Source organism: Brachyhypopomus gauderio, chromosome 20 (assembly GCF_052324685.1).
Source record: "Brachyhypopomus gauderio isolate BG-103 chromosome 20, BGAUD_0.2, whole genome shotgun sequence".
NCBI lineage: Eukaryota > Metazoa > Chordata > Actinopteri > Gymnotiformes > Hypopomidae > Brachyhypopomus > Brachyhypopomus gauderio.
Genome location: NC_135230.1, coordinates 542,442 through 569,013, shown reverse-complemented (window position 1 = coordinate 569,013; position 26,572 = coordinate 542,442). Strand labels below are relative to the sequence as shown.

Here is a 26,572-nt window from a genome sequence, read left to right as displayed (position 1 = left end):
ACGGGGGGGGGGGGGGGGTCGAACGCATTTGGGCGTCTGCTACCTGTTTCCCCGGCATCGTCTTGAGATCGCGGTGCGCGATTTCAAAATAAGAGCGTATAGCGCGATTGAAAAAAAAGATTCCAAAAAAAAAAAACACTTTTCAAAACAGCTCGCGGGCCAGAAATAGATAGCGGGCCGCTATTTGAGTATGGGGGCACTAGAGCAATGGAGAAGATCCAGACAGACAAGACAAAGAGATACTATCTAGGGAGAAGGCTGTATCTAGGGTTCAGACTGTATCCAGGGAGTATGCTGTGTCTAGGGTACAGACTGTATCCAGGGAGTAGGCTGTATCTAGGGTTCAGACTGTATCCAGGGAGTATGCTGTATCTAGGGTACAGACTGTATACAGGGAGTAGGCTGTATCTAGGGTTCAGACTGTATCCAGGGAGTATGCTGTATCTAGGGTACAGACTGTATCCAGGGAGTAGGCTGTATCTAGGGTACAGACTGAATCTAGGGAGTATGCTGTATCTAGGGTACATACTGTATCTATGGTACAGACTGAATCTAGGGAGTATGCTGTATCTAGGGTACAGACTGTATCCAGGGAGTAGGCTGTATCTAGGGTTCAGACTGTATCCAGGGAGTATGCTGTATCTAGGGTACAGACTGTATCCAGGGAGTAGGCTGTATCTAGGGTACAGACTGAATCTAGGGAGTATGCTGTATCTAGGGTACATACTGTATCTATGGTACAGATTGAATCTAGGGAGTATGCTGTATCTAGGGTACAGACTGTATCTAGAGAGTAGGCTGTATCTAGGGTACAGACTGAATCTAGGGAGTATGCTGTATCTAGGGTACAGACTGTATCTAGGGAGTAGGCTTTATCTAGGATACAGACTGTATCTAGGGAGTAGGCTGTATCTACGGTCAGACTGTATCTAGGGTACAGACTGTATCTAGGGAGTAGGCTGTATCTAGGGTACATACTGTATCTATGGTACAGACTGAATCTAGGGAGTATGCTGTATCTAGGGTACAGACTGTATCTAGAGAGTAGGCTGTATCTAGGGTACAGACTGTATCTAGGGAGTATGCTGTATCTAGGGTACAGACTGTATCTAGGGAGTAGGCTGTATCTATGGTCAGACTGTATCTAGGGTACAGACTGTATCTAGGGAGTAGGCTGTATCTACAGTCAGACTGTATCTAGGGTACAGACTGTATCTAGGGAGTAGGCTGTATCTAGGGTACAGACTGTATCTAGGGAGTAGGCTGTATCTACGGTCAGACTGTATCTAGGGTACAGACTGTATCTAGGGAGTAGGCTGTATCTAGGGTACATACTGTATCTATGGTACAGACTGAATCTAGAGAGTATGCTGTATCTAGGGTACAGACTGTATCTAGGGAGTAGGCTGTATCTACAGTCAGACTGTATCTAGGGTACAGACTGTATCTAGGGAGTATGCTGTATCTAGGGTACAGACTGTATCTAGGGAGTAGGCTGTATCTACGGTCAGACTGTATCTAGGGTACAGACTGTATCTAGGGCTGCTAGGTTCATGTGTATATGAAGTGTGTATGACAATGCTGCTGTCTTCTAGGAGCGACAAACAGACAGGAGGGAGAAGAAAAGGGCAAATACCATCATTTGTAAATCTATCACTGCCAACATTGTGTTCCAGCCTACAGAGGGGGTATTACACCACAGGGTTAGGGTTAAGGGTTAGGGTTAGGGTAGGGTCAGCGTTAGGGTTATGGGGTGGGGTAGGGTTCGGATCAGGGTTATGGGGTGGGGTTTTGTAGCACTTTGAACTTTTAAAGGAGGCAAACCATCTCCAGCAAGAGCGCAAAAGGACTAGTTTGGCCATCAAATGGTGCTGTGTCAGTGGGCTGGACTGAAATGCAAGTGTGAATGGTGTATAGGAGTGTGTGTGTGTGTGTGTGTGTGTGTGTGTGTGTGTGTGTGTGTGTGTGTGTGTGTGTGTGTGTGAGAGAGAGAGAGTGGTATACAGGAGTGTGAATGTGAATGGTGTACACAGGAGTGTGTGTGTGTGTGTGTGTATGCGTGTGTGTTTATGCTTACTGTTGGATATGTATAATGATCTAACCTACACTGTGCTCAGAAACCCTTTTCCTTCCATTTTTGTCGGATAGGAAAATGTTGGAGCTAAATGTGGAGAAATGGACCTTTGACCTGGAATGTTGGACACTGCATGAATCTGTAGCATTGCATCCTGGGAAGGGAGAATACACAGAGCTGAATGGGCCTGCTGACACTTTGGTGTGTGCAGTACTAATGTATTTAAATGATGTAAATATGGTGACATCACAAGTAAAGTGACTGATTTGACACACTACTGCAGCTGAACTTGATGTGACTGCCTACACTACCAATATATACCAAGAGATGACAAGAGTTTCTAAACAAGCACTTTTTTATTATCTATTATTTTGATATTTTATTACATTATTACAAAGCTGATAAAAAGTTTAAATACACACTACACACACAACCCAAATACAGCATTCCATTTAAGTATGCTGTATGCTTAAGAACAGTTTTGGTATCTTAATCTTACACACAGACACAGTTGAGTAGTACACACAAAAATACATAATTCCTAATACTCATTTAAATTATATATGTCAAAGAAGCACAAATATGTGGGAGTGAGTCTGTCTGTCAGATGTGTCCTTTTGGCAGGATTTCTGACTGCTGGGTGATGTATACCTAAGGACGTTAGACAACAATATGGCATTCACAACTGTCAAGGGGTAAGTCCATAGGTCAGGGGTTAATCCAGGAGTTCCACTCTGGGAACTGGTTGATCTCTGCCTCCTGATGAACCCTGTTCACTCCAAGCATCATGGACAGTTTGAATCTCACACGCACCGGCTTCTGGAACACAAGACAACACACACCAGTCACACCTCTAGAACACACACACCAGTCACTCTTGTTTCTGCAACAACACACACCAGTCACACCTCTGTTTCTGCAACAACACACACCAGTCACACCTCGGGAACAACACGCACCAGTCACACCTCTGTTTCTGCAACAACACACCAGTCACACCTCTGTTTCTGCAACAACACACACCAGTCACACCTCGGGAACAACACGCACCAGTCACTCCTCTGTTTCTGCAACAACACACACCAGTCACTCCTCTGTTTCTGTAACAACACACACCAGTCACACCTCGGGAACAACACGCACCAGTCACTCCTCTGTTTCTGCAACAACACACACCAGTCACTCCTATGTTTCTGCAACAACACTAAGCAATAGCCTAAGCATGGAGACCCAGGTTTCTCTCTCCCCAGCCACCTTTTTCAGCACTTCTGGTGATACAGAGGCATTTCAGGACAGCGGAGAGATATAATCTCTCAAGCAGGGTCTGGGTCTCCTCCCAGTTGGAGATGGAGTTAGGTTTGCACAGAGTTATGGATCTTCGATGTGTCTCGAGCTGTCACACTGGTAATGATATTTATGACAATAATGTAATGCATCACATTGTCAGGAAGCAGAGTATCATGACCCTAGTGTGACCCCTAGCCTGTTTTCTTACCTTAAGAGGGTTGGAGAGCAGCAATACCTGAGAGATGGCAGCAGGGGGCAGTATGGGGTTGTATGCAGGCAGATCAGTTCTTGTTGCAGGTTGCAGTCTGACCTGCATCGTCTACAACATGGATGAAAGGTCAAAGGTGAGAAAGGTGAGTGTGGTTAACTCAAATCAACTCAACTCAGCTTTATTTATAGAGCACTTTAAGAATGGCAGCCGAAACAAAGTGTTGTACATAAGAATAAATCATTAGACATAAAACAAATAATAACAAAATATGAATAAAACAATATTAACTAAAAAACGATAAAAGCAATCATTAGAACAAATCAAAGAATAAAACTAAAACAGTAAAAACTAAAAACATACAAAGTCTCATGTTGTGTTAAAAGCCAATGAATAAAAGTGGGTTTTAAGACTGTTTTAAAAATGGGCAGTGAAGGGGCTTGTCTAACATGCAGTGGTAGGTTGTTCCATAATCTAAGAGCAGCGATGGAAAAGCTCTATCCCCTCTGAGCTTACGCTTTCGGCACCTCCAGGAGCAGCTGATCAGCTGACCTGAGGCAACGAGCGGTGGTGTGGGGATGGAGCAGTGAGGTAAGGATCTAAAACAAAATAATCTTAAAATGAACTCTAAAATGCACAGGTAGCCATGTGCTCTCTCTTGCGTGATCCCGTTAAAAGTCGGGCAACAGTGTTTTGCACTAACTGAAGATGTTTGAGAGTGGACTGGCTGACTCCAAAATAAAGTGTGTTACAGTAATCCAGCCGAGACGTAATGAAGGCATGGATTACCGTTTGAAAGTGCTCATGCGAAATGATTGTCTTTACCTTTGCCAGCTGCCTCAAATGGAAAAAACTGGACTTAACCACTGCACCTATTTGGCAGTCCAATTTAAAATCACCATTTTAAAACCTAAGTTGGTGATAGTTTGCTTCACATATAATGTCAAAGGGCCCAAATCAATAGGGGAGGCATCACTGGAACCACTAGGACCAAACACCATCAATTCTGTTTTCATTAAAATTTAAGAATTTTAAAGCCATCCAGTCTTTAATATCATTTAGACATAGCAGAAGTGGTTTTATAGAGGCATCTCTCTTCTTCAGTGGGACATATATCTGGGTGTTGTCAGCATAACAATGAAATGAGATGTGGTGTTTCCTTATAATTGAACCCAGTGGAAGGAAATACAGAGAAAAAGTAGAGGTCCTAAGATAGAGCCCTGTGGAACCCCATGCGGCATGGGAGCTGAGGAGGATTTAGAACCAGCAAAGGTCACACACGAAGTTCTGTCTGTCAGATAGGACTTAAACCATTCTAGAGCACGACCACAAATGCCCACTAGGTGCTGCATCTGGGAAACTAAAATATTGTGATCCACTGTATCAAATGCCACAGTTAGATTCAGCAGGAGAAGAATCACATGCTCACCAGAATCATTGGTCAGGAGAATATCATTAAAAACCCTAATCAATGTTGACTCTGTACTATGCAGGGTTTTAAAACCAGATTGAAAAACCTCCAGGATATTTTGCTCTTCGAGAAACAAATTTAGCTAAGCATAAACAACTTTCTCCAAGATTTTTATATAAAAGGCAGTTTGGAGATAGGCCTATAATTAGCCAATACAGTGTGGTCAAGGCCAGGTTTCTTGAGCAAAGGTTGCACTACAGCATGTTTAAAACTCACAGGAACAATACCTGAGGACAGACTGCTGTTAATAATAGCCAAAACCTGCTGCCCTGTACTGTAAGAAAAGTGAGGAGGCACAATATCACAGGGAGAACCTGAAGGCTTCATATGGCCCACCACATCCTCCAAGTGAGACAGACTCACAGGCTCAAAACTATCAAACACAGCCAGGCAGGGGGCAGAATAAGAGGGGTCAGAGGCTGGAACTGTAAGAGGAGCTCCTGCAGTGACAACCTTATCAATAAAGAAGTGCAGAAAGTTATTACACATATTGAGTGATGCCTCCAAACTGATGGGCTGAGGAGCCTTAAGAACAGAGTCAATGGTTTTAAATAGCACATGGGGTTAGACGTTGTAAGGATGGAGGAGATGGGGTTAGACGTTGTAAGGATGGAGGAGATAGGGTTAGATATTGTAATGGTTGAGGAGATAGGGTTAGAGGTTGTAGGGGTTGAGGAGTTTGGGATAGATGTTGTACGGGTTGAGGAGATAGGGTTAGATATTGAGGAGAAAGGGTTAGAGGTGTAGGGGTTGAGGAGAAAGGTTTAGAGGTGTAGGGGTTGAGGAGATAGGGTTAGAGGTTGTAAGGGTTGATGAGATAGGGTTAGAAATTAAGGGGTTGAGGAGATAGGGTTAGAGGTTGTAAGGATTGAGGAGTTTGGGATAGACGTTATACGGGTTGAGGATATAGGGTTAGAGGTTGAGGAGAAAGGGTTAGAGGTTGTAAGGGTTGATGAGATAGGGTCAGAGGTGTAGGGGTTGAGGAGAAAGGTTTAGAGGTGTAGGGGTTGAGGAGATAGTGTTAGAGGTTGTAAGGGTTGAGGAGATAGGGTTAGAAATTAAGGGGTTGAGGAGATAGGGTTAGAGGTTGTAAGGATTGAGGAGATAGGGTTAGACGTAAGGGTTGAGGAGATAGGGACAGCAATTGTAGGGGTTAACCCTAATCCTAACCCTAGAACAGGGGTACTCAACTAAATTTTTCCGCGGTCCAATTTTGGCAGATACCTGTGACCTGAGGTCCGGGGTGGCGAACGTAAGTTGTTGAGCGGGGGGTGGCGAACGTAACACTCGTGACGGAGTGTTTTTTCAATAGCCCTGAAATAAATGCTCCGTTTTTTTTTTTTTTTTGGTTCGTATCCAGTTAATCAGGAATGAGATTGGATCCGGACAGGACTGCGTTCGGGTCCGGATCCGGACCGCGGTCTGCCAGTTGAGTACCCCTGCCCTACACAGCAAAATCAGCAGAGTTAATTGTTTGGTGTTGATGAAATATTTGAGAGTAGAGAGTCAATCTGACTATTGCCCGAGTTAATCCAACTCTGAACAGAGTCTCATCTCTGTGGTTTTACTCCCAACTCCCAAAAAAACAGTGTCAAAATAAAGTGTTAAACAAGCTCTCCTTTAAAATAACTCTGAGAGTGTAAGTACGTCAAGTTCTCCTTTAAAATAACTCTGAGAGTGTAAGTATAAGGAATGCCACCTGATCTTCCCTAACCAGCCTCACCTGCCTCTCATTACCACGCCCCCTTTCAGTCACACTTATACACCTACCCCAGCACGTCTCAGTCGCGAAGTATTGTTGACTCATGCCACATACCGAGCGTTTCTATTTCCTGTTTGATTCCCCGTGTTCTGACCCTTGCTCGCTCCATAGACCTCGTCTCCTCCCTAGCCCTTCTGTGCCTCCTGGATTCTGCTCTCCCGTTACGACCCTGGACCGTCACGACCACCCCAAGAGAACGTTACCGCTGCTAATGCTAGTGATCTACTGGTCATTCTCTGTGTGTGTGATTTATGTAAATAAAAGCGACCTACTTCCGCATTTGGATCCCTCTCCACCTGGTCAATTCATTACATCAGCTTACATATTTCAGATCATTTGATAAGTAATTCTCCAATGAGAATGATAAAAGAGCTTGCATAGTGCCATATTGTTATACGTTGAAAATATGAGAATGTCATTCTGTATTTTTAATGGTTTTATTTTGTGTGGTGCACATGATGAGAAAAAAATGATAAAACATGTAGTATGTGATTCTATTTTTCAAGTTAAATTGAATTAATTGCACACCCAAAGCTGCAGTATGCAAATCAATATCAGCATGGTAAATCAGTTGAGAAAAAATTGACACTGTAAGGTAGTCAGTTTATAACACTGGACTCTGGTGCTGAAAAGTTTGAACACTGAGTAGTGTTGCACAGTGGTACATTTTAACTCTTTTAAGTAGTTAAAAATAACTCTATTGCAGTGTAATTACTACAACACTTTGAAAAGTGTTAAAATAACACCCTGGGGTGTGGACCCATATAGACACTTTAAAAGTGTTGAAATTAACTCCCATAGAGTTATTTTGTGTCTTTCGAATTTGCTGTGTAGAACATAGGAAGTTAAAGCATTGCTGGATGAGCCTATTTTGATTATGTGTTGTTACCTTTGGAACAGCAGCCAAGAACAGGAAGTCTGAAACAGGAAGTGCTGAGGTGTTCACAGTTGAGATGACGATGACAACAACATCAGGCCGAGAGGGAAGAGCTTCTTTGGTGAAGTGGAAAGACACTCTGATGCCATGGCGATCAAACACTGTTATTGGCTGTAGGGGACCTAAAGGACATATGCAGCATGCTGGTGACTGGGAAAAATGAACAACAAAACAAAATCTTTCTGTATTGTTGAACTGTCACTAACTAGTCTTAATGGAGTCCAGAGAAACAGTGACGTCCAGAAGGGATGAAGGAAGATGTGGTTTATATTCTGAGCTCACTGGCTGAGACTGCATGTCACCCAAAGCTTCTGTAAACGGCTTCACTTCCCTGAAGATAAACATCCCCAATCAGGTTGATGATGAAGAGACATGACAGAAAAACCCAGTTTGCCAGTTATCACTCACTTGACTGGAAGTATTGATGCATTATGGTTATTGTAGTCTCCTTTTCCATTAGCTATCTCCATACTGCCAGCCTCCCTCATATCCTTAGTTTTATCCTCCAGCTGAAAGATAACATGGCACCCAAAACCAGTGTGTATATGCTGAGTCAGCTTATAAGCACTGAGCAGAGATTCTCCTCACACCCTTTAATTGCCAGGGAGACGTGTTCTGTAACCAGAATGACAATACCTGTGTGAGCTCATCAAGGTACGATGTCACTCTGAGTGCCCTGGGGTTGCTGGGTTCTGCAACTGAGCAAAAAACATCCTTACAAGACTGAAGAGTAATGATACTAGTCCCAGACTGAAGCACTGAACAGTAATGATACTAGTCCCACACTGAAGCACTGAAGAGTAATGATACTGGTCCCAGACTGAAGCACTGATGCGTAATGATACTGGTCCCAGACTGAAGCTTAAGAACCTGCCCTTTTCAGAAATAAAAGAAGTAGAGGAACAGTAACAATTGGAGGAACAGTAATAATGGAGGAACAGTAATAATGGAGGAGTAGAGGAACAGTAATAATGGAGGAACAGTAATAATGGAGGAGTAGAGGAACAGTAACAATTGGAGGAACAGTAATAATGGAGGAACAGTAATAATGGGGGAGTAGAGAACAGTAATAATGGAGGAGCAGTAATAATGGAGGAGTAGAGGAACAGTAACAATGGAGGAACAGTAATAATGGAGGAGTAGCGGAACAGTAATAATGGGGGAGTAGAGAACAGTAATAATGGAGGAACAGTAATAATAGAGGAGTAGAGGAACAGCAATAATGGAGGAGTAGAGAACAGTAATAATGGAGGAACAGTAATAATAGAGGAGTATAGAACAGTAATAATTGGAGGAACAGTAATAATGGAGTATAGAACAGTAATAATTGGAACAGTAATAATGGAGGAACATTAATAATGGAAAATCAGTAGTAATTGGAGGAACAGTAATAATTGATGAGTAGAGAACAGTAATAATGGAGGAACAGTAATAATGGAGGAGTAGAGGAACAGTAATAATAGAGGAGTATAGAACAGTAATAATTGGAGGAACAGTAATAATGGAGGAACATTAATAATGGAAAATCAGTAGTAATTGGAGGAACAGTAATAATGGATGAGTAGAGATCAGTAATAATGGAGGAGTAGAGAACAGTAATAATGGAGGAACAGTAATAATGGAGGAGTAGAGAACAGTAATAATTGGAGGATCAGTAATAATGGATGAGTAGAGAACAGTAATAATGGATGAGTAGAGAACAGTAATAAAGGAGGAACTGTAATAATGGAGGATCAGTAATAATGGATGAGTAGAGGAACAGTAATAATAGAGGAGTATAGAACAGTAATAATTGAAGGAACAGTAATAAAGGAGGGAGACAGCCTGTGTGAGACAGGAATGCTTTACCAAGGGGACACACATCCTCCTTTAACAGTAGTAGAGAGCTGCTGTCCTCAGTGTGGTCAACAGGGGTGCTATCTCCTAGCCCAGAGAAATCAATCAAGTGGTAAGTCTTGATTGGACTAGTTGTTTCTGTCACAATAGAGAGGCATTAAAGATCAGTTTACATATGATGCACTTTGACATATTCAAGTGTGTGTGTGAGTGAGTAGATGTGTAAAACAAATGGCCAACCCTGGCTGTTCTGGAGAAGCACCATCTGAGTCTCTGGTTCTTGATTCTGTGTTTTTGCTCTGTATAGGTTCATCACATCTGTTACTTTGTCATTCCCCTGCAGTATCACAGCTACACACACATACACCTCTATAAACACCACAAAATAAAGATATAGAGTAATTTTTGGGTGAGTGTGGGGGTTGTGGGTGAGTGTTTGGGTGTGGAGGTTGTGGGTGAGTGTTTGGGTGTGGAGGGTGTAGGTGAGTGTTTGGGTGTGGAGGTTGTGGGTGAGTGAGTGTGGAGGTTGTGAGTGTTTGGGTGTGGGTGAGTGTTTGGGTGCAGAGATTGTGGTGAGTGTTTGGGTGTGGAGGGTGTGGGTGTGTTTGGGTGTGGAGGTTGTGGGTGAGTGTTTGGGTGTGGAGGTTGTGGGTGAGTGTTTGGGTGTGGAGGTTGTGGGTGAGTGTTTTGGTGTGGAGGTTGTGGGTGAGTGTTTGGGTGTGGAGGTTGTGGGTGAGTGTTTTGGTGTGGAGGTTGTGGGTGAGTGTTTTGGTGAGGAGGTTGTGGTGAGTGTTTTGGTGAGGAGGTTGTGGGTGAGTGTTTGGGTGTGGAGGTTGTGGGTGAGTGGGTGTGGAGGTTGTGGGTGAGTGTTTGGGTGTGGAGGTTGTGGGTGAGTGTTTGGGTGTGGAGGTTGTGGGTGAGTGTTTTGGTGTGGAGGTTGTGGGTGAGTGTTTTGGTGAGGAGGTTGTGGGTGAGTGTTTGGGTGTGGAGGTTGTGGGTGAGTGTTTTGGTGTGGAGGTTGTGGTGAGTGTTTTGGTGTGGAGGTTGTGGGTGAGTGTTTGGGTGTGGAGGTTGTGGGTTATTGAGTGGATGTGAATGAAACCTAAAGTTTTGTCATCGTTCATGCTGTCGCTTGCCAGTCTGAAGAGGATTGGTCTCAGCTTATCACAGTGCTCATAGAGATCCTACACACAAACACATTTAACCTATCACAGTGCTCATAGACATCCTACACACAAACACATTTAACCCATCACAGAGCTCATAGACATCCCTAAGACAATATTCATCCAGTATTATTTAAACTTTCATACAATACAAACACCTTTTTAACACTTCAATAACATTTACACAGATCAGTCCAATATATGTTGTCCATCACACTACACATATTTTGTATTTGCCTTCTATATGACACATTTATACACAACAGTGAGTAATTGTGAAACAGACATGTGCTGTGTTGTGTGTGTTGTAGGAACACACCAACACTCACCTTTATCTCCTGAGTGTGTTGTGTGTGTTGTAGGCTCAGGAGGGATTTTAGTTGTGATGTACAGTTCTCCACCTCATCAAGAGTGCTGACACATCTGCTCTTTTTCTCCACCTTTTCCTGCTCCTGCATGTACACATACACACACACACACACACACACAAATGTAAGCACACCCACACACACACACTTGTACACACACGTGCGCACACAAATATGCACCCATACGCACACACACGCAGACACGTATGTGCCCACATGCACACACATTAAACAATGACTTGGGAGGAAATAGATTTATTGATTGCATACTGTGTTAAGAGAAGAGCCTGAGTATCTAACCTTCATCTTCTGCCGGGTTCTGCTGAAGCATATAATGTCCTAAATGACACTTGATTTGTGTTGTTGTTTGTATTCAGTGCAGTTTGGGTCTTCTTTAGTGCAGTGCTGGACATTTGAATCCAGGTTAGTGCAGTATATTGCGTGTGAGACCAAGTGTCTAAATGTACATTGCTCACCAATTAAGGGAGAGCAAAGAGAGCAATTTAGGAAAGCAGGTGGTGATCCTACTGAGCCTTACTTAGCTTGGGTTAACCCTAAACCCTAGCCCAAGCTTGGGTTAACCCTAAACCAGGGGTGCCCATTACGTCGAAGGAAGTGTGGGTCGATCGCAAAGGAAATGTGGGTAGATCACATGACATTAAAAAGTAGTGGATGAATGACAGGCTATCATCCATCTGCACTGACGGTTGTATTTTGATTGACATACATGGTAGCCAATCTGACGTCTAGGGTTTGTCCACCCCCACGATCGACACACGCCGCCAAAAAATAAATCGGTCGATCTTTCTGACTTGGTCATCTTATAAGTAGCTCGCAAGCTGAAAACTTGTGGGCACCCTTGCCCTAAACTCTAGCCCAAGCTTGGGTTAACCCTAAACCCTAGCCCAAGCTTTGGTTAACCCTAAACGCTAGCCCAAGCTAAGCCTGATCAATGGGTGGTCTACCACAGTTGTTTACCATGGAGGGTCTACCACAGTGGTTTACCATGGGTGGTCTACCATGGGGAGGTCTACTACAGTGGTCTATGATGGGTGGTAGATCTTTGTGGTGCTGCCCCCTTGCTGTGGAACTCTGCTCCCTCTGTGCTTCATTACTAGTATTGGTGCTACCAGTAGTAGTAATGAGGCGCAATGCTAGCAGTAGTAGTAATGAGGAGTGGTGCTAGCAGTAGTAGTAATGAGGAGTGGTGCTAGCAGTAGTAGTAATGAGGCACGGGGCTAGTAGTAGCAGTAATGAGGCGTGGCGCTAGTAGTAGTAGTAATGAGGAGTGGCGCTAGTAGTAGTAGTAGTAATGAGGCGTGGTGGAAGCCGTAGTAGTAATGAGGCATGGGGCTAGTAGTAGTAGTAGTAATGAGGCGTGGTGCTAGTAGTAGTAGTAGTAATGAGGCGTGGTGCTAGTAGTAGTAATGAGGCATGGTGCTAGTAGTAGTAGTAGTAATGAGGCGTGGTGCTAGTAGTAGTAGTAGTAGTAGTAGTAATGAGGCGTGGTGCTAGTAGTAGTAATAGTAGTAGTAATGAGGCATGGTGCTAGTAGTAGTAGTAGTAATGAGGCATGGTGCTAGTAGTAGTAGTAATGAGGTGTGGTGCTAGTAGTAGTAGTAGTAGTAATAATGAGGCATGGTGCTAGTAGTAGTAGTAATAAGGTGTGGTGCTAGTAGTAGTAGTAATGAGGCGTGGTGCTAGTAGTAGTATTAGAAATGAGGTGTGGTGCTAGTAGTAGTATTAGAAATGAGGGCTGGTGCTAGTAGTAGTAGTAGTAATGAGGCGTGGTGCTAGTAGTAGTAGTAATGAGCAGTGGTGGTAGTAGTAGTAGTAATGAGGCGTGGTGCTAGTAGTAGTAGTAGTAATGAGGCGTGGTCCTAGTAGTAGTAGTAATGAGGCATGGTGCTAGTAGTAGTAGTAGTAATGAGGCGTGGTGCTAGTAGTAGTAGTAGTAATGAGGCGTGGTGCTAGTAGTAGTAGTAGTAGTAATGGAGTGGTGCTAGTAGTAGTAATGAGGCATGGTGCTAGTAGTATTAGTAGTAGTAGTAATGAGGCGTGGTGCTAGTAGTAGTAGTAGTAGTAGTAATGAGGCGTGGTGCTAGTAGTAGTAGTAGTAGTAGTAGTAGTAGTAGTAGTAATGAAGTGGTGCTAGTAGTAGTAATGAGGCATGGTGCTAGTAGTAGTAGTAGTAGTAATGAGGTGTGGTGCTAGTAGTAGTAGTAGTAGTAGTAGTAGTAGTAGTAATGAGACATGGTGCTAGTAGTAGTAGTAGTAATGGAGTGGTCCTAGTAGTAGTAGTAGTATTAATGAGCAGTGGTGCTAGCAGTAGTAGTAGTAGTAGTAATGAGGCGTGGTGCTAGTAGTAGTAGTAATGAGGCGTGGTGCTAGTAGTAGTAGTAGTAGTAATGAGGCGTGGTGCTAGTAGTAGTAGTAATGAGGCGTGGTGCTAGTAGTAGTAGTAATGAGGCATGGTGCTAGTAGTACTAGTAGTAGTAGTAATGAGGCATGGTGCTAGTAGTAGTAGTAGTAGTAGTAGTAGTAGTAGTAATAAGGAGTGGTGCTAGTAGTAGTAGTAGTAATGAGGCGTGGTGCTAGTAGTAGTAGTAATAGTAATGAGGAGTGGTGCTAGTAGTAGTAGTAGTAATGAGGCGTGGTGCTAGTAGTAGTAGTAGTAGTAATGAGGAGTGGTGCTAGTAGCAGTAGTAGTAATGAGGAGTGGCGCTAGTAGTAGTAGTAGTAATGAGGCGTGGTGCTAGTAGTAGTAATGAGGAGTGGCGCTAATAGTAGTAGTAGTAGTAGTAATGAGGCGTGGTGCTAGTAGTAGTAGTAGTAATGAGGAGTGGTGCTAGTAGCAATAGTAGTAATGAGGAGTGGCGCTAGTAGTAGTAGTAGTAATGAGGAGTGGCGCTAGTAGTAGTAGTAGTAATGAGGAGTGGTGCTAGTAGCAGTAGTAGTAATGAGGAGTGGCGCTAGTAGTAGTAGTAGTAGTAATGAGGCGTGGTGCTAGTAGTAGTAATGAGGAGTGGCGCTAGTAGTAGTAGTAGTAATGAGGCGTGGTGCTAGTAGTAGTAGTAGTAATGAGGAGTGGTGCTAGTAGCAGTAGTAGTAATGAGGCGTGGTGCTAGTAGTAGTAGTAGTAATGAGGAGTGGTGCTAGTAGCAGTAGTAGTAATGAGGCGTGGTGCTAGCAGTAGTAGTAATGAGGCGTGGTGCTAGCAGTAGTAGTAATGAGGCGTGGTGCTAGTATTAGTATTAGAAATGAGGCGTGGTGCTAGTAGTAGTATTAGAAATGAGGGCTGGTGCTAGTAGTAGTAGTAGTAATGAGGCGTGGTGCTAGTAGTAGTAGTAGTAATGAGCAGTGGTGCTAGCAGTAGTAGTAATGAGGCGTGGTGCTAGTAGTAGCAGTAGTAATGAGGCGTGGTGCTAGTAGTAGTAGTAGTAATGAGGCGTGGTGCTAGTAGTAGTAGTAATGAGGCGTGGTGCTAGTAGTAGTAGTAGTAGTAGTAGTAGTAATGGAGTGGTGCTAGTAGTAGTAATGAAGCATGGTGCTAGTAGTATTAGTAGTAGTAGTAATGAGGCGTGGTGCTAGTAGTAGTAGTAGTAATGAGGCGTGGTGCTAGTAGTAGTAGTAGTAGTAGTAATGAGGCGTGGTGCTAGTAGTAGTAGTAATGAGGTGTGGTGCTAGTAGTAGTAGTAGTAGTAATGAGGCGTGGTGCTAGTAGTAGTAGTAGTAATGAGGTGTGGTGCTAGTAGTAGTAGTAGTAATGGAGTGGTGCTAGTAGTAGTAGTAGTATTAATGAGCAGTGGTGCTAGCAGTAGTAGTAGTAGTAGTAGTAATGAGGCGTGGTGCTAGTAGTAGTAGTAGTAGTAATGAGGCGTGGTGCTAGTAGTAGTAGTAGTAGTAGTAGTAGTAATGAGGCGTGGTGCTAGTAGTAGTAGTAATGAGGCGTGGTGCTAGTAGTAGTAGTAGTAGTAGTAGTAGTAGTAGTAGTAGTAATGAGGAGTGGTGCTAGTAGTAGTAGTAATGAGGAGTGGTGCTAGTAGTAGTAGTAGTAATGAGGCGTGGTGCTAGTAGTAGTAGTAGTAATGAGGAGTGGTGCTAGTAGCAGTAGTAGTAATGAGGAGTGGCGCTAGTAGTAGTAGTAGTAGTAATGAGGCGTGGTGCTAGTAGTGGTAGTAATGAGGAGTGGCGCTAGTAGTGGTAGTAATGAGGAGTGGCGCTAGTAGCAGTAGTAGTAATGAGGCGTGGTGCTAGCAGTAGTAGTAATGAGGCGTGGTGCTAGCAGTAGTAGTAATGAGGCGTGGTGCTAGTAGTGGTAGTAATGAGGAGTGGCGCTAGTAGTGGTAGTAATGAGGCACGACGGTAATAGTAGTAGTAGTGATGAGGAGTGGCGCTAGTAGTGGTAGTAATGAGGAGTGGCGCTAGTAGTGGTAGTAATGAGGCACGACGGTAATAGTAGTAGTAGTGATGAGGCGTGGTGCTAGTAGTAGTAGTAATGAGGAGTGGTGCTAGCAGTAGTAGTAATGAGGAGTGGTGCTAGCAGTAGTAGTAATGAGGAGAGGTGCTAGTAGCAGTAGTAGTAATGAGGCATGGTGCTAGCAGTAGTAGTAATGAGGCGCGGTGCTAGCAGTAGTAGTAATGAGGTAGTGGCGCTTCTAGTGTTAAAAAACACATTACTACATTCATGAACCTCAGGCGCGCACACAAAAATAAACACAGACAAATGCATACTTCTTTCACTGCTATACACACACCACATACTCTTTCTCTCTCTCTCTCACACACACACACACACACACACACACACACACTCACTTCTTTCAGTGTGCTTTTAATAAGTCTGTTAGCTGTTTGCAGGTCCTCTGGGCAGCTACTCTTCAGCAGACGAGACAACAACTACAACACAGACAACAAACTCAAATTCAAATTTATTTATATAGCGCTTTTCACAACACATGCTGTCACAAAGCAGCTTTACAATCTTATACTCAGTTACAGATCCTCCTATGTGTGTTTACTATTCACAGCAGATCTTATCTGTGAAATATTCTTACTCTTGAAATAGTCCACAAAGTAAAATATCCATATTGAAATACTTTACAGAGAAGAATGCATTTACCTGTGATTTGTCTTCATCATCAAACACGGACACTTCCTGCCTGGGACACGGAGGCATTACAGTGCTGTCTGGAAGTTTAGGGTCTTTTTTCACAATACCTTTAACGTTAAAATGTAAAGTGTGTTGAGTTTGGAACGGTGGTATTCTGTTCTGAACAGCAATGTGGTCTTTAAGTATTAGCATTGAGGTTAGCATTAGTGTCAAGGTTAGCATTAATGTCAAGGTTTTTATTTTAACCCCAGCATGCTGTGTTTGAAATTTCCCCCAGTCTCTAAATAAAACCTACAGTTACATTAGGGTTAATGTTAGCCTGTACTCACAATTTAGTAACGTAATATGGTAACTTTAGAGTTCAGTACGGACACTAGTATAAGCAGTGGAACTGTTTAGTATGTAGTATGGATATCTGACCTTGTGAAACTTGTTTAGTACGCAGTATGGATATCTGACCTTGTGAAACTTGTTTAGTATGCAGTATGGACATCTGACCTTGTGAAACTTGTTTAATACGCAGTATGGATATCTGACCTTGTGGAACTTGTTTAGTACGCAGTATGGATATCTGACCTTGTGGAACTTGTTTAGTACGCAGTATGGATATCTGACCTTGTGGAACTTGTTTAGTACGCAGTATGGACATCTGACCTTGTGAAACTTGTTTAATACGCAGTATGGATATCTGACCTTGTGGAACTTGTTTAGTACGCAGTATGGATATCTGACCTTGTGGAACTTGTTTAGTACGCAGTATGGATATCTGACCTTGTGAAACTTGTTTAATATGCAGTATGGATATCTGACCTTGTGGAACTTGTTTAGTACGCAGTATGGATATCTGACCTTGTGGAACTTGTTTAGTACGCAGTATGGACATCTGACCTTGTGAAACTTGTTTAATACGCAGTATGGATATCTGACCTTGTGGAACTTGTTTAGTACGCAGTATGGATATCTGACCTTGTGAAACTTGTTTAGTACGCAGTATGGATATCTGACCTTGTGAAACTTGTTTAGTACGCAGTATGGATATCTGACCTGGTGGAACTTGTTTAGTTCACAGTATGGATATCTGACCTTGTGAAACTTGTTTAGTACGCAGTATGGATATCTGACCTGGTGGAACTTGTTTAGTTCACAGTATGGATATCTGACCTTGTGAAACTTGTTTAGTATGCAGTATGGATATCTGACCTTGTTTTTTTAACATGTGATATGCTTCCTGCACCTTCAGCTCATCTTTCAGCCACAGGGTCCAGCCATACAAAACTTCTGTCACCCTTGACTTCACTAGGGCTGTGCTCCACGTGCCCAGGTACTGGACACAAATACACATGCACATAAATGCTTAAACATTTTTCACCAAGTTACTGTTCCACTCTGCTCATTTCACACAGGCTGTTAAGACAACAACTCAAAATTTTTATGAAATAAACATTTCCAATATAAAGCACTTAATATATCTGATAAATATTAAAATAAACATTTCCTACATAAACTTAATTAAGATCTGAGCTCATGCAAAGACTGGAGTTTATTCACTTCGACACTGGTGCAAACACCAGATATTTTTCATTTCTGAGCTAACCCTGTAGATTATTACTCCGAGTTAGGGCTAACCCTGTAGATTATTACTCCGAGTTAGGGCTAACCCTGTAGATTATTACTCTGAGCTAGGGCTAACCCTGTAGATTATTACTCTCTGAGCTAGGGCTAACCCTGTAGATTATTACTCTCTAAGCTAGGGCTAAGCCTGTAGATTATTACTCAGAGCTAGAGAGTAATAATAGAAGACTGAGAACTGTAATAATAGAAGTCTAAGACTGTAGAGCAGGGGTGCCCATTACGTCGATCGCGAAGGAAGTGTGGGTCGATCGCAAAGGAAGTGTGGGTAGATCGCATGACATTAAAAAGTAGTGAATGAATGACAGGCTATCATCCATCTGCACTGATGGTTGTATTTTGATTGACCTACATGGTAGCCAATCTGACGTGTAGGGTTTGACACATAACAAACCCCCCCCCCCCCCCCCCCCCCCCCACCCCCGTCAATGATCGACACACGCCACTAAAAAATAAATAGGTCGATCTTTCTGACTTGGTCATCTTATAAGTAGTTCTCAAGCTGAAAACTTGTGGGCACCCCTGTTGTAGAGTAGTACTCTGATCTAGGGCTCAACCTGTAGATTAGTACTCTGAGCTAGGGTTAAACCTGTAGATTATAATTCTGAGTTAGGGCTAACCCTGGAGATTTTGGGTTAGTACCTTTGGTGACAGCACTTTGATAAGTTCATTCAGAAATCGGAATTTAGTGGCTTCGGTGTGAAAAGGTTTCCCGCAGTTATTCATGCACATCTCCAGTAACTGGTGAAAAAAAACACAGGAACACGCAGGAACATACAGGACAACACAGGAACACGCAGGAACATACAGGACAACACAGGAACATACAGCCTTTATTACACGCACCTATGGCAGCTGTAAAAGAAAACATTACTCACTCACTAGTACATCAACTAATACTATAATAATTAGGGGTGGGCATAGATTAATTTTTTTTCATCTAGATTAATCTCACTGAAATCTTAAAATTAATCTAGATTAATCTATGTTAAAATGGCTCATATGCGTGCTACCCAAGTAATGACTAAAAGTCAGTTTTTGAGATAGGGTTTCTTAATACAGAGGGTGCGTTAGACCAGGGGCTCATCTCCTGTTTCCAAAATGCATCAATGACTGCTTGAGGAAGCTGTTCTACTTTGATACTTGAAGAAAAAAAAAACATGCTCAATAAAATGTAGGCTACTCGTGTTCAACGGTTTATTCAGTTAAACATGAATTTGTAAGCCTACATACTGTACATTAAAAGGGGTTGATAACATGTTTATTCAGCTAAACATGATATTTGAAATGTAAGCCAACATTTAGTACATTTAACCTCATGGATGTAATTTGGGGGGGACTTTTTCAAAAGCCGGTTTTGGTCCTCTGCAGTTTTAACGGTTGATAAAAAGAAATATTTAAATAGCGACGAATCTAGCGCTAGGACCATGCAGAAAACGACCGCTCCGAGCTCCGCTCCGGTAACACTTTACGTTCCTAAAAATGAATTTTCCATGAAACAAACCTGGCGACTTCGTGGCTGCATCCATGTAAACATGTACGATTTGTAATTCACAGGTTTGAAAACTCGTTCTCGCCCATACTGTGCAATCTGGTTAGGAATACAGCCGAGCTAAACTATCAAGTTTAAAGTCATCATAGTTTGCTTACCCATTTTGACCCAGTTCCCAACCCAACTTTAAGAATATATTAACGGCGATAATTTTTATATCGCCTGATAAGATTATCAAATTAACGACCGCCGTTAACGGCCCACCACTAATAATAATACAATAGTACTACTACAACAGACACACATGCATATTGTTTTGCAGATCTTACAGTAAGTGCTTGTAGAGCTTCTCTCTCCTGAGGAGACTGGATTTTGTGTGCCAGTAGCCTTGTAGCAACCTGGGGCCTGAACACATTCACATAAGCATTACACATCACATAAATAGAAATGTGCATGATTTAAGATTCTGCCAGAGTCAGCACTACAGTAACTTAACCCCTAATCTTACCACCTAAACCCTAACCTAGCACTACAGTACCTTAACCCCTAACATTAACACCTAAACCCTAACCTAGCACTACATTAAATTAACCCCTAACCTTAACACCTAAACCCTAACCTAGCACTACAGTAACTTAACCCCTAACCATGACACCTAAACCCTAACCCCAATATTCGGGTGAGGTCTCCCTCTAGCAGTAGCTAATGTGACACTTCAATGCCACTATGGTCATAACCCTAATCTAATCCTAACCAAACTACCCATCCCTAACCCTATTATCATAACCCTAACTAACCCTAACCTTAACTAAACCAAACCCTATGTTCATAACCCAACTGGCTGTGCTATGGTAATGATGTTTGTATGGGTGTGTGTGTGTGTATGTGTGTCACCCATCTGACTGTGCTGTGGTAATGTTTGCATGAGAGTGTGTGTGTGTGTGTGTGTGTGTGTGTGTGTGTGTGTGTGTGTGTGTGTGTCTCACCCATCTGGCTGTATGTTAACCTGCTGACAGAATCTTTGGATATAGTCCCATCTCTCTGATGTGTTCTCTGGGTCTGTTACCTTATCTGTGACATTATAAAATCAAATAAATATAGGTGTATTTACATAAATGTATGTATATTTGAATAAAAGCATCATCTTATCAACAAATATTATTATTTATTAGTGTTGTGTCGTTTGCAAACGATTCGTTCGAATGAATGAATCATTTGAGTGAACGTACTGAATCAAATCACTTCCTCAGCTGATTCGTTCCTTTTTCAGTTCAGTAGTTGAGTTCAGCAGTGACCGTGCAGGCCGGCAGGGGAACTGCTGTGTGGTCTGTGAATCACCGAATCACCCCCAAATCTGGAGGTGGAGACTCTCATTGCGAGGGAACTGTGCTTACTCAGTGATTCGTTCACTGAACTGAGGGCTCTCGTTCATTCTCTGATTCGTTCACTGAATTGAGGGCTCTCGTTTATTCTCTGATTTGTTCACTGAACTGAGGACTCTCGTTCATTCTCTGATTCGTTCACTGAACTGAGGACTCTCGTTCATTCTCTGATTTGTTCACTGAACTGAGGGCTCTCGTTCACTCACTGATTCGTTCACTGAACTGAGGACTCTCGTTCACTCACTGATTCGTTCACTGAACTGAGGGCTCTCGTTCACTCTATGATTCATTCACTGAACGTACTGTAATTGTGATTCACGTTTGTGCTGCCACTCACTCACATTTTCTTTTTGATTGCACATTTAAGTTGATATTTTCTTCTGAATGTACAGTTTTTATCTTAATTTTGCTCCTAATTTAATATTTATTTTGCACTCAGTTGTAGGTTAGTTCATACTTATTTTTTGTATTATTGTCACGGTGAGGCGGCACCCTACCAGTCGCCTCCGTCCACAGCGGCTGTTGTTGTTGTTTGGTGACGTCATGTGCGTCCCTCAGGTGGGCGGAGCCCGTGATCCGTCTCACCTGAGGGTCGTTTGTTTGCCTGTATATGTCTTGTCTTTGTACCAGTTGACCGCTGGTCATTATATCCTTAATTTGGAGATATTGCACGGGTTTTTGGTTTGCTGTCTGCCCTGGGAAAAACTCTTCGTGTTTGTCGTTTGTTTGTTGGAAGAGCTCCGCCGTGCTCGTGTTGTATGTGTGGCACGGCGAGGACCAGGGCAGTCTCCCTGGGTAAGCTCTTCGTCTTGTCTGGTGTTAATGTGTATGTATGAATGGTAACGTTGGTCAGTGTGCGTCGCTCGTTTGTGTTTGTGTTGAATGTTTCAGGTGTGACGCGGGTACCGCTCGTCACCGTCGCCTCGCTCCCCTGTCGTCTTGTGTTTAATGTGGGGGAGCGACTGCTAACCTGAGCGGTGCGTCACGGTCTACCGAGCGTGCACGTATGGGTCCGGTTCCGTTCGTTGTTTGTACACAGTTTTGTTTGTCTAGTCTTTGCGTGTGTGTTGTGTCCTAGCGTGTTGTCAACTGTTTACGTGTAATTCCACGCATGCTCCTCCCCCTGAATGTGTGTTTGGGGGGGACCAGCTGTGGTCCCGTGCCATGGGGTGTGGCACGGAGGACGTCACTCCCGAGGGAGGCCCTGAATAGGGTAGGGCGCGTTTGTGTGGTGTGTGTGTGTGTGTGTGTGTGTGCGCGCGCTGTTCTCTGTGCAGGTGCTTCTCCTTGGTGGTGTTCCTGGACCTTGTGGGGATCTCCACCTGGCAGGAGCCCCCTTGTGTTGTGGGGTGACCGGAGCCCGGTCATGAAGAGCCCCTCCCTAGGGGGCTGGGGCCCCCAGATGTTTGGGGACCATGGGGCTCCGGTCTGAAAAGCTCCTGCTGAGGAAGGAGATCCTCCCTCCTGCCCGGGGTGACCAGGAGGCCCTTGGGGCTGCTCCCTAGCCCGCGTCGGGAGTGCTCTGGGCCTCGGTCTCTGGCGCTCCTGGGTTGGGTGGAGGAGTCCACCTTGCGATGAGAGGCCCTGGGAGGGGTTGGCTCCCCAGGAGGCTGGGGTGACCCCTAGCTCTGGGAGGAGGTAGGTCCAGGAGGTGAGGTAGCCACGCTTTGGAGAGGTAGCCTGCACACACACACACACACGAGGGACGAGAGAGGAGCCATAGCCCCTCATCCTCACACCTGTGGGGCTCACCGGCTGAAGGCCGTTTAGGGCGTGAGGGCCCTGTGACCGACTGGGGCGTGGTTTTGTATTGTTAATGGCCCGGTCGGTCCAGGGTCCCGCCCGGGGAGGCGAGCTGAGTAATGTGTGTTTTTGTGTTCCAGCCCCCGGACTCAGGAGGTGTGTTCCTGCCTGTCTCTGCCTTCCTGCCCCTTCGTGTTTTGTGTGCAGCCGCTGTGTGCCACACACCCAGTGGAGGGGAGTGCGGCTTGGTGGGGGGGGTCTGTCACGGTGAGGCGGCCCCCTACTGGCCGCCTCCGTCCACAGCGGCTGTTGTTGTTGTTGTTTGGTGAAGTCATGTGCGTCCCTCAGGTGGGCGGAGCCCGTGATCCGTCTCACCTGAGGGTCGTTTGTTTGCCTATATATGTCTTGTCTTTGTACCAGTTGACCACTGGTCATTATATCCTTAATTTGGAGATATTGCACGGGTTTTTGGTTCGCACACTTTCTATTAAACCATCCTTTTTCCCTGAGACTTGGCGTGATCGCTTCCTTTTAGTTGCTCACCCCCGCCCGTCACAATTATGTTACAGTGATCCCGCGCCACTTCACGCTTCAGCTTTTGCGAATTCACTCTTTCGTGGATTTTTATAAGATATTAATGGGAAAAATAATTCACGGGTCTTCGTTTTTTTGCCGGTTGTCTGCGGAATTTGATCGGCAGAAAAAATATATATTTTATGATTTTTTACATGTATAAAAATATATTATAAGTATTAATTCTAACAATAAAGGAATGTTATAAATAGTAAAATAGTATGAATTTACTCTCGGAAATGAGAACCAGCATCGCTTGCCTGAGATGCAAACAACACGACTGGTCGCTGGACAAGCACACATGCACAGAACAGTGTGGGAATGGAAAAGGTTTATGTAACGTAAAGATGTTGGGAGGGTTTATAAAGCCTTAATATAGTGTATAATTACTTAAATTAATGTACCGTTTCTACTTTGCGGATTTTCGGTTATCGCGGATGGTTCTGGAATCTCCAGGATGCGATGAATGAGGGATTACTGTATTTGTAATGTGATATATATTTCCTATAATAAACCCAACATTTAGTTGCATATTTTTTATTTATAAATTTAACAACACTCTCATCTCCTGTTCCCTGAGGCCGTGAACTAAACTGAAACATAAATCGTTCAGCCGTGTATCAGTTAGGTGGGTCAGAGTTCTGCCAAGCACTGAACGAATCTTTTGAATGAATCTTTTTAGTGAACTGATTCTAATGATTCAGTTAATCTAAAACAGGGATGGGCAACTTCCATGATAAAGAGGGCCAAAATTTTTTCAGCACTATCATTGAAGGGCCACATGACCACGCACTTCAAATAATTGGATATGAAAGACACTACAAATTATTCTCAATAAGTAAATGAATTCAGATCTGTATGTTTATTGCACCAACATACATCTATTTTCTGCATATAAATGCATTAACATGTCCTTAATAAGCAACAAAGACAAAACATTTGCTTAATAAAAAAGTGCAAAAAGGAATTTGAACTCCTTCATATCAAAGAACTGCAACGCGTAGCGCGCTGCAGAGCGAGGAGGCGGACACAAACGCTGAGAAGAGCGAGATTTAATAAGGGGAATTCCATAGGCGAAGTCGTTTGTACAGGCATGGGTCAAAACGGGAGAGCCGTCCAAGTGGTCAACAGGACAGGCAGGAGTTGTAAAAGGAGAGCCATTCACAACGGAGAAACACAACGGAGACGGAAAATACCAGAACAGCGATGACAGATAATCCACAAAACCAAACAAACCACAAATAACCGACAACGTGCGAAACACAGAAATACAAGTACACAGGACTAAACTAGACACAGCTGAACACAATGACGACATGGGTGTGGCAGACAGAGGGAAGGTGGGGAGTGTAAAATGGAGACAAATTAAGTATTATATCACGATCGATTCTTAGTGTTGACTTGTAACTCCTGCGGTGGCCCAACTCAATAGCAGCCCAAAAAACCGCACCCCGCGACCCCCGAATTTTTACCCACGGCTGGACTTTCAAACAAGCCCAATTTTTAAATAACACAAGTTATTTAAAACAAGAATTCTGACAGAAAAGTGAACCTCTAGGTTAACTACTGACAGTCATCTCGTGAAGGTGTGGATTTGATCTGCCCCTTTGTGACAGGCAAGGAGTGTGAATGAAAAATGAAGCGATCACGCCAAGTCTGAGGGAAAAAGGAGGTTTAATGATAACATGGACCAACTAAAGACTCGTGACCAGATCCAAATGAAGGATACAATAACCAACAGTCAACTGGTACAAAGACAAGAAGTATATAGACGGACAAACGATCCTCAGGTGATGGCCTGATGATAGGCCCCACCCACCTGGGGCAGTCATGGCCTAGTTGTAGGGAACTGGTCTTGTGACCGGAGGGTCGTGGGTTCGATTCCCAGACCTGAGGCCATGACTGAGGTGCCCTTGAGCAAGGCACCTAACCCCAACTGCTCCCCGGGCGCTGGGCTAGGGCTGCCCACCGCTCTGGGCACATGTGATCCACAGCCCCCTAGTAATCACTGGTGTGTGTGTGTTCTAACTGCACAGATGGGTTAAAAGCGGAGGACAAATTTCGATTGTGGTGTAAAAATCACAATTGACAAAATACGGCACATTTACAAGCACAACGCAACAAAAACAGGACAACTGCTGGTGTGGACAGGGGCAACCGGTTGGGGGGGCATATTGTGACACCCCGACACTTAAAAAAATAAAATAATAATAAATAAAAAACAAACACAAACACCCTCTTCATGGTTTCCTGTTCTGTTCAAATGAGATATCATCTGAAATATTTTTACAGGACAGAGAAAACCACTGCTGTGAATCTCAGGTTTGTTTAACCTGTTAGTGTAACTCTTTGTGTGTCTATGAGAGAGAAAAAATCTCAGGTTTGCTACGGGTATCCCATAAGCAGTGAGTTTAGCCCCTAGCACCAACCCCAGTATGACCAGTGTAGGAGTTTGTGTATAAAACAGGTTACAGTATGTAAATCTATTAACCATGTAAAATAAGTGAAAACGTCACATATGTATACAGGCACATGAGTACCAATAAACATATAATAAATAAACAATAATGGCTCGCACTTCTACTACATATAAGACTTCACAGGCATTATAGCCTATCACCTTCACTGTACCATTAGTACGGATTGTAATAGTGAAAGTGTTGGTTAAATAAAACCTTAAGACACGCGAGAATCCAGTTCTCCACTCACAACAGGGTTAGGGTTAGGATTACCCTAACAGTTACCTTAACCCTAACAATTACCCTAACCGTAGGGTTAGATACAGAGGAGAACAGAGCGTCTCCCTGATCTATCAGTACGTTATTAGATGTTTGACACATACAGCTGAGGGGAGACACTCAAAACAGGAATTTATAAGTACAAGCACATGACAGCACGTTTGCGGCTTCCGCTTTAATCTCCCTTCTAAAATCTCTCTATTTAACAACTACATAATGATAAATGTAAAGAAACGAGCGCAAAAGACTAAAGCAGCACTGGCACGAAATCGGTCAGTACGTTTATTCTAAACTTCGCCGTTTGATTTGCAGCACATTACATGGACAAAACGAAACTTTATCAAAACGACAACAGTGCCGCTTCAAAATACGTTGGTATATAAGAAAGTGATTGAAAACATATTTAACGAATTTGTTAATTCTTAATGAGAAAGTAAACGTACTCAACCAAGTGTCTAGAGTCTCCCCGCTGTCCACGCTCGCCATGTCCGCGTCTCGTGAAGCACGTGATGCGCTGCAGGACCGACCTGCCCACAGCCCCGCACCAGCCAAACACAATAAACACAACACAGCCCCGCACCAGCCAAACACAATAAACACAACACAGCCCCGCACCAGCCAAACACAATAAACACAACACAACACAGCCCCGCACCAACCAAACACAATAAACACAATACAGCCCCGCACCAGCCAAACACAATAAACACAACACAACACAGCCCCGCACCAGCCAAACACAATAAACAACACAGCCCCGCACCAGCCAAACACAATAAACACAACACAGCCC

The 26,572-nt window shown here is 43.5% G+C and overlaps 1 protein-coding gene across 5 annotated transcripts; it reads right to left on the bottom strand.

The window, feature by feature from the left end:
• Positions 1-2,411: 2,411 nt before the first annotated feature.
• On the bottom strand, positions 2,412-26,498 carry LOC143484020 (ADP-ribosylation factor-binding protein GGA2-like). 5 transcript variants are annotated; one of them, XM_076982448.1, is made up of 17 exons: positions 26,223-26,498; positions 20,330-20,414; positions 19,673-19,748; positions 18,494-18,592; positions 17,423-17,546; positions 16,232-16,329; positions 15,928-16,008; positions 11,071-11,193; positions 10,678-10,759; positions 9,816-9,926; positions 9,588-9,713; positions 8,376-8,437; positions 8,148-8,248; positions 7,946-8,070; positions 7,692-7,861; positions 3,570-3,680; positions 2,412-2,893 (listed from the first exon to the last, which is right to left on the bottom strand). In XM_076982448.1, the coding sequence occupies exons 1-17, from the start codon at positions 26,263-26,265 to the stop codon at positions 2,783-2,785; spliced, it is 1,728 nt and encodes a 575-aa protein (XP_076838563.1). In that variant the 5' UTR covers positions 26,266-26,498; the 3' UTR covers positions 2,412-2,782. The 5 variants fall into 5 exon arrangements, with proteins under 5 accessions (XP_076838563.1, XP_076838564.1, XP_076838566.1 ...); XM_076982449.1 differs by having other exon boundaries at positions 8,376-8,431; XM_076982451.1 differs by having other exon boundaries at positions 9,588-9,662.
• Positions 26,499-26,572: the final 74 nt, after the last annotated feature.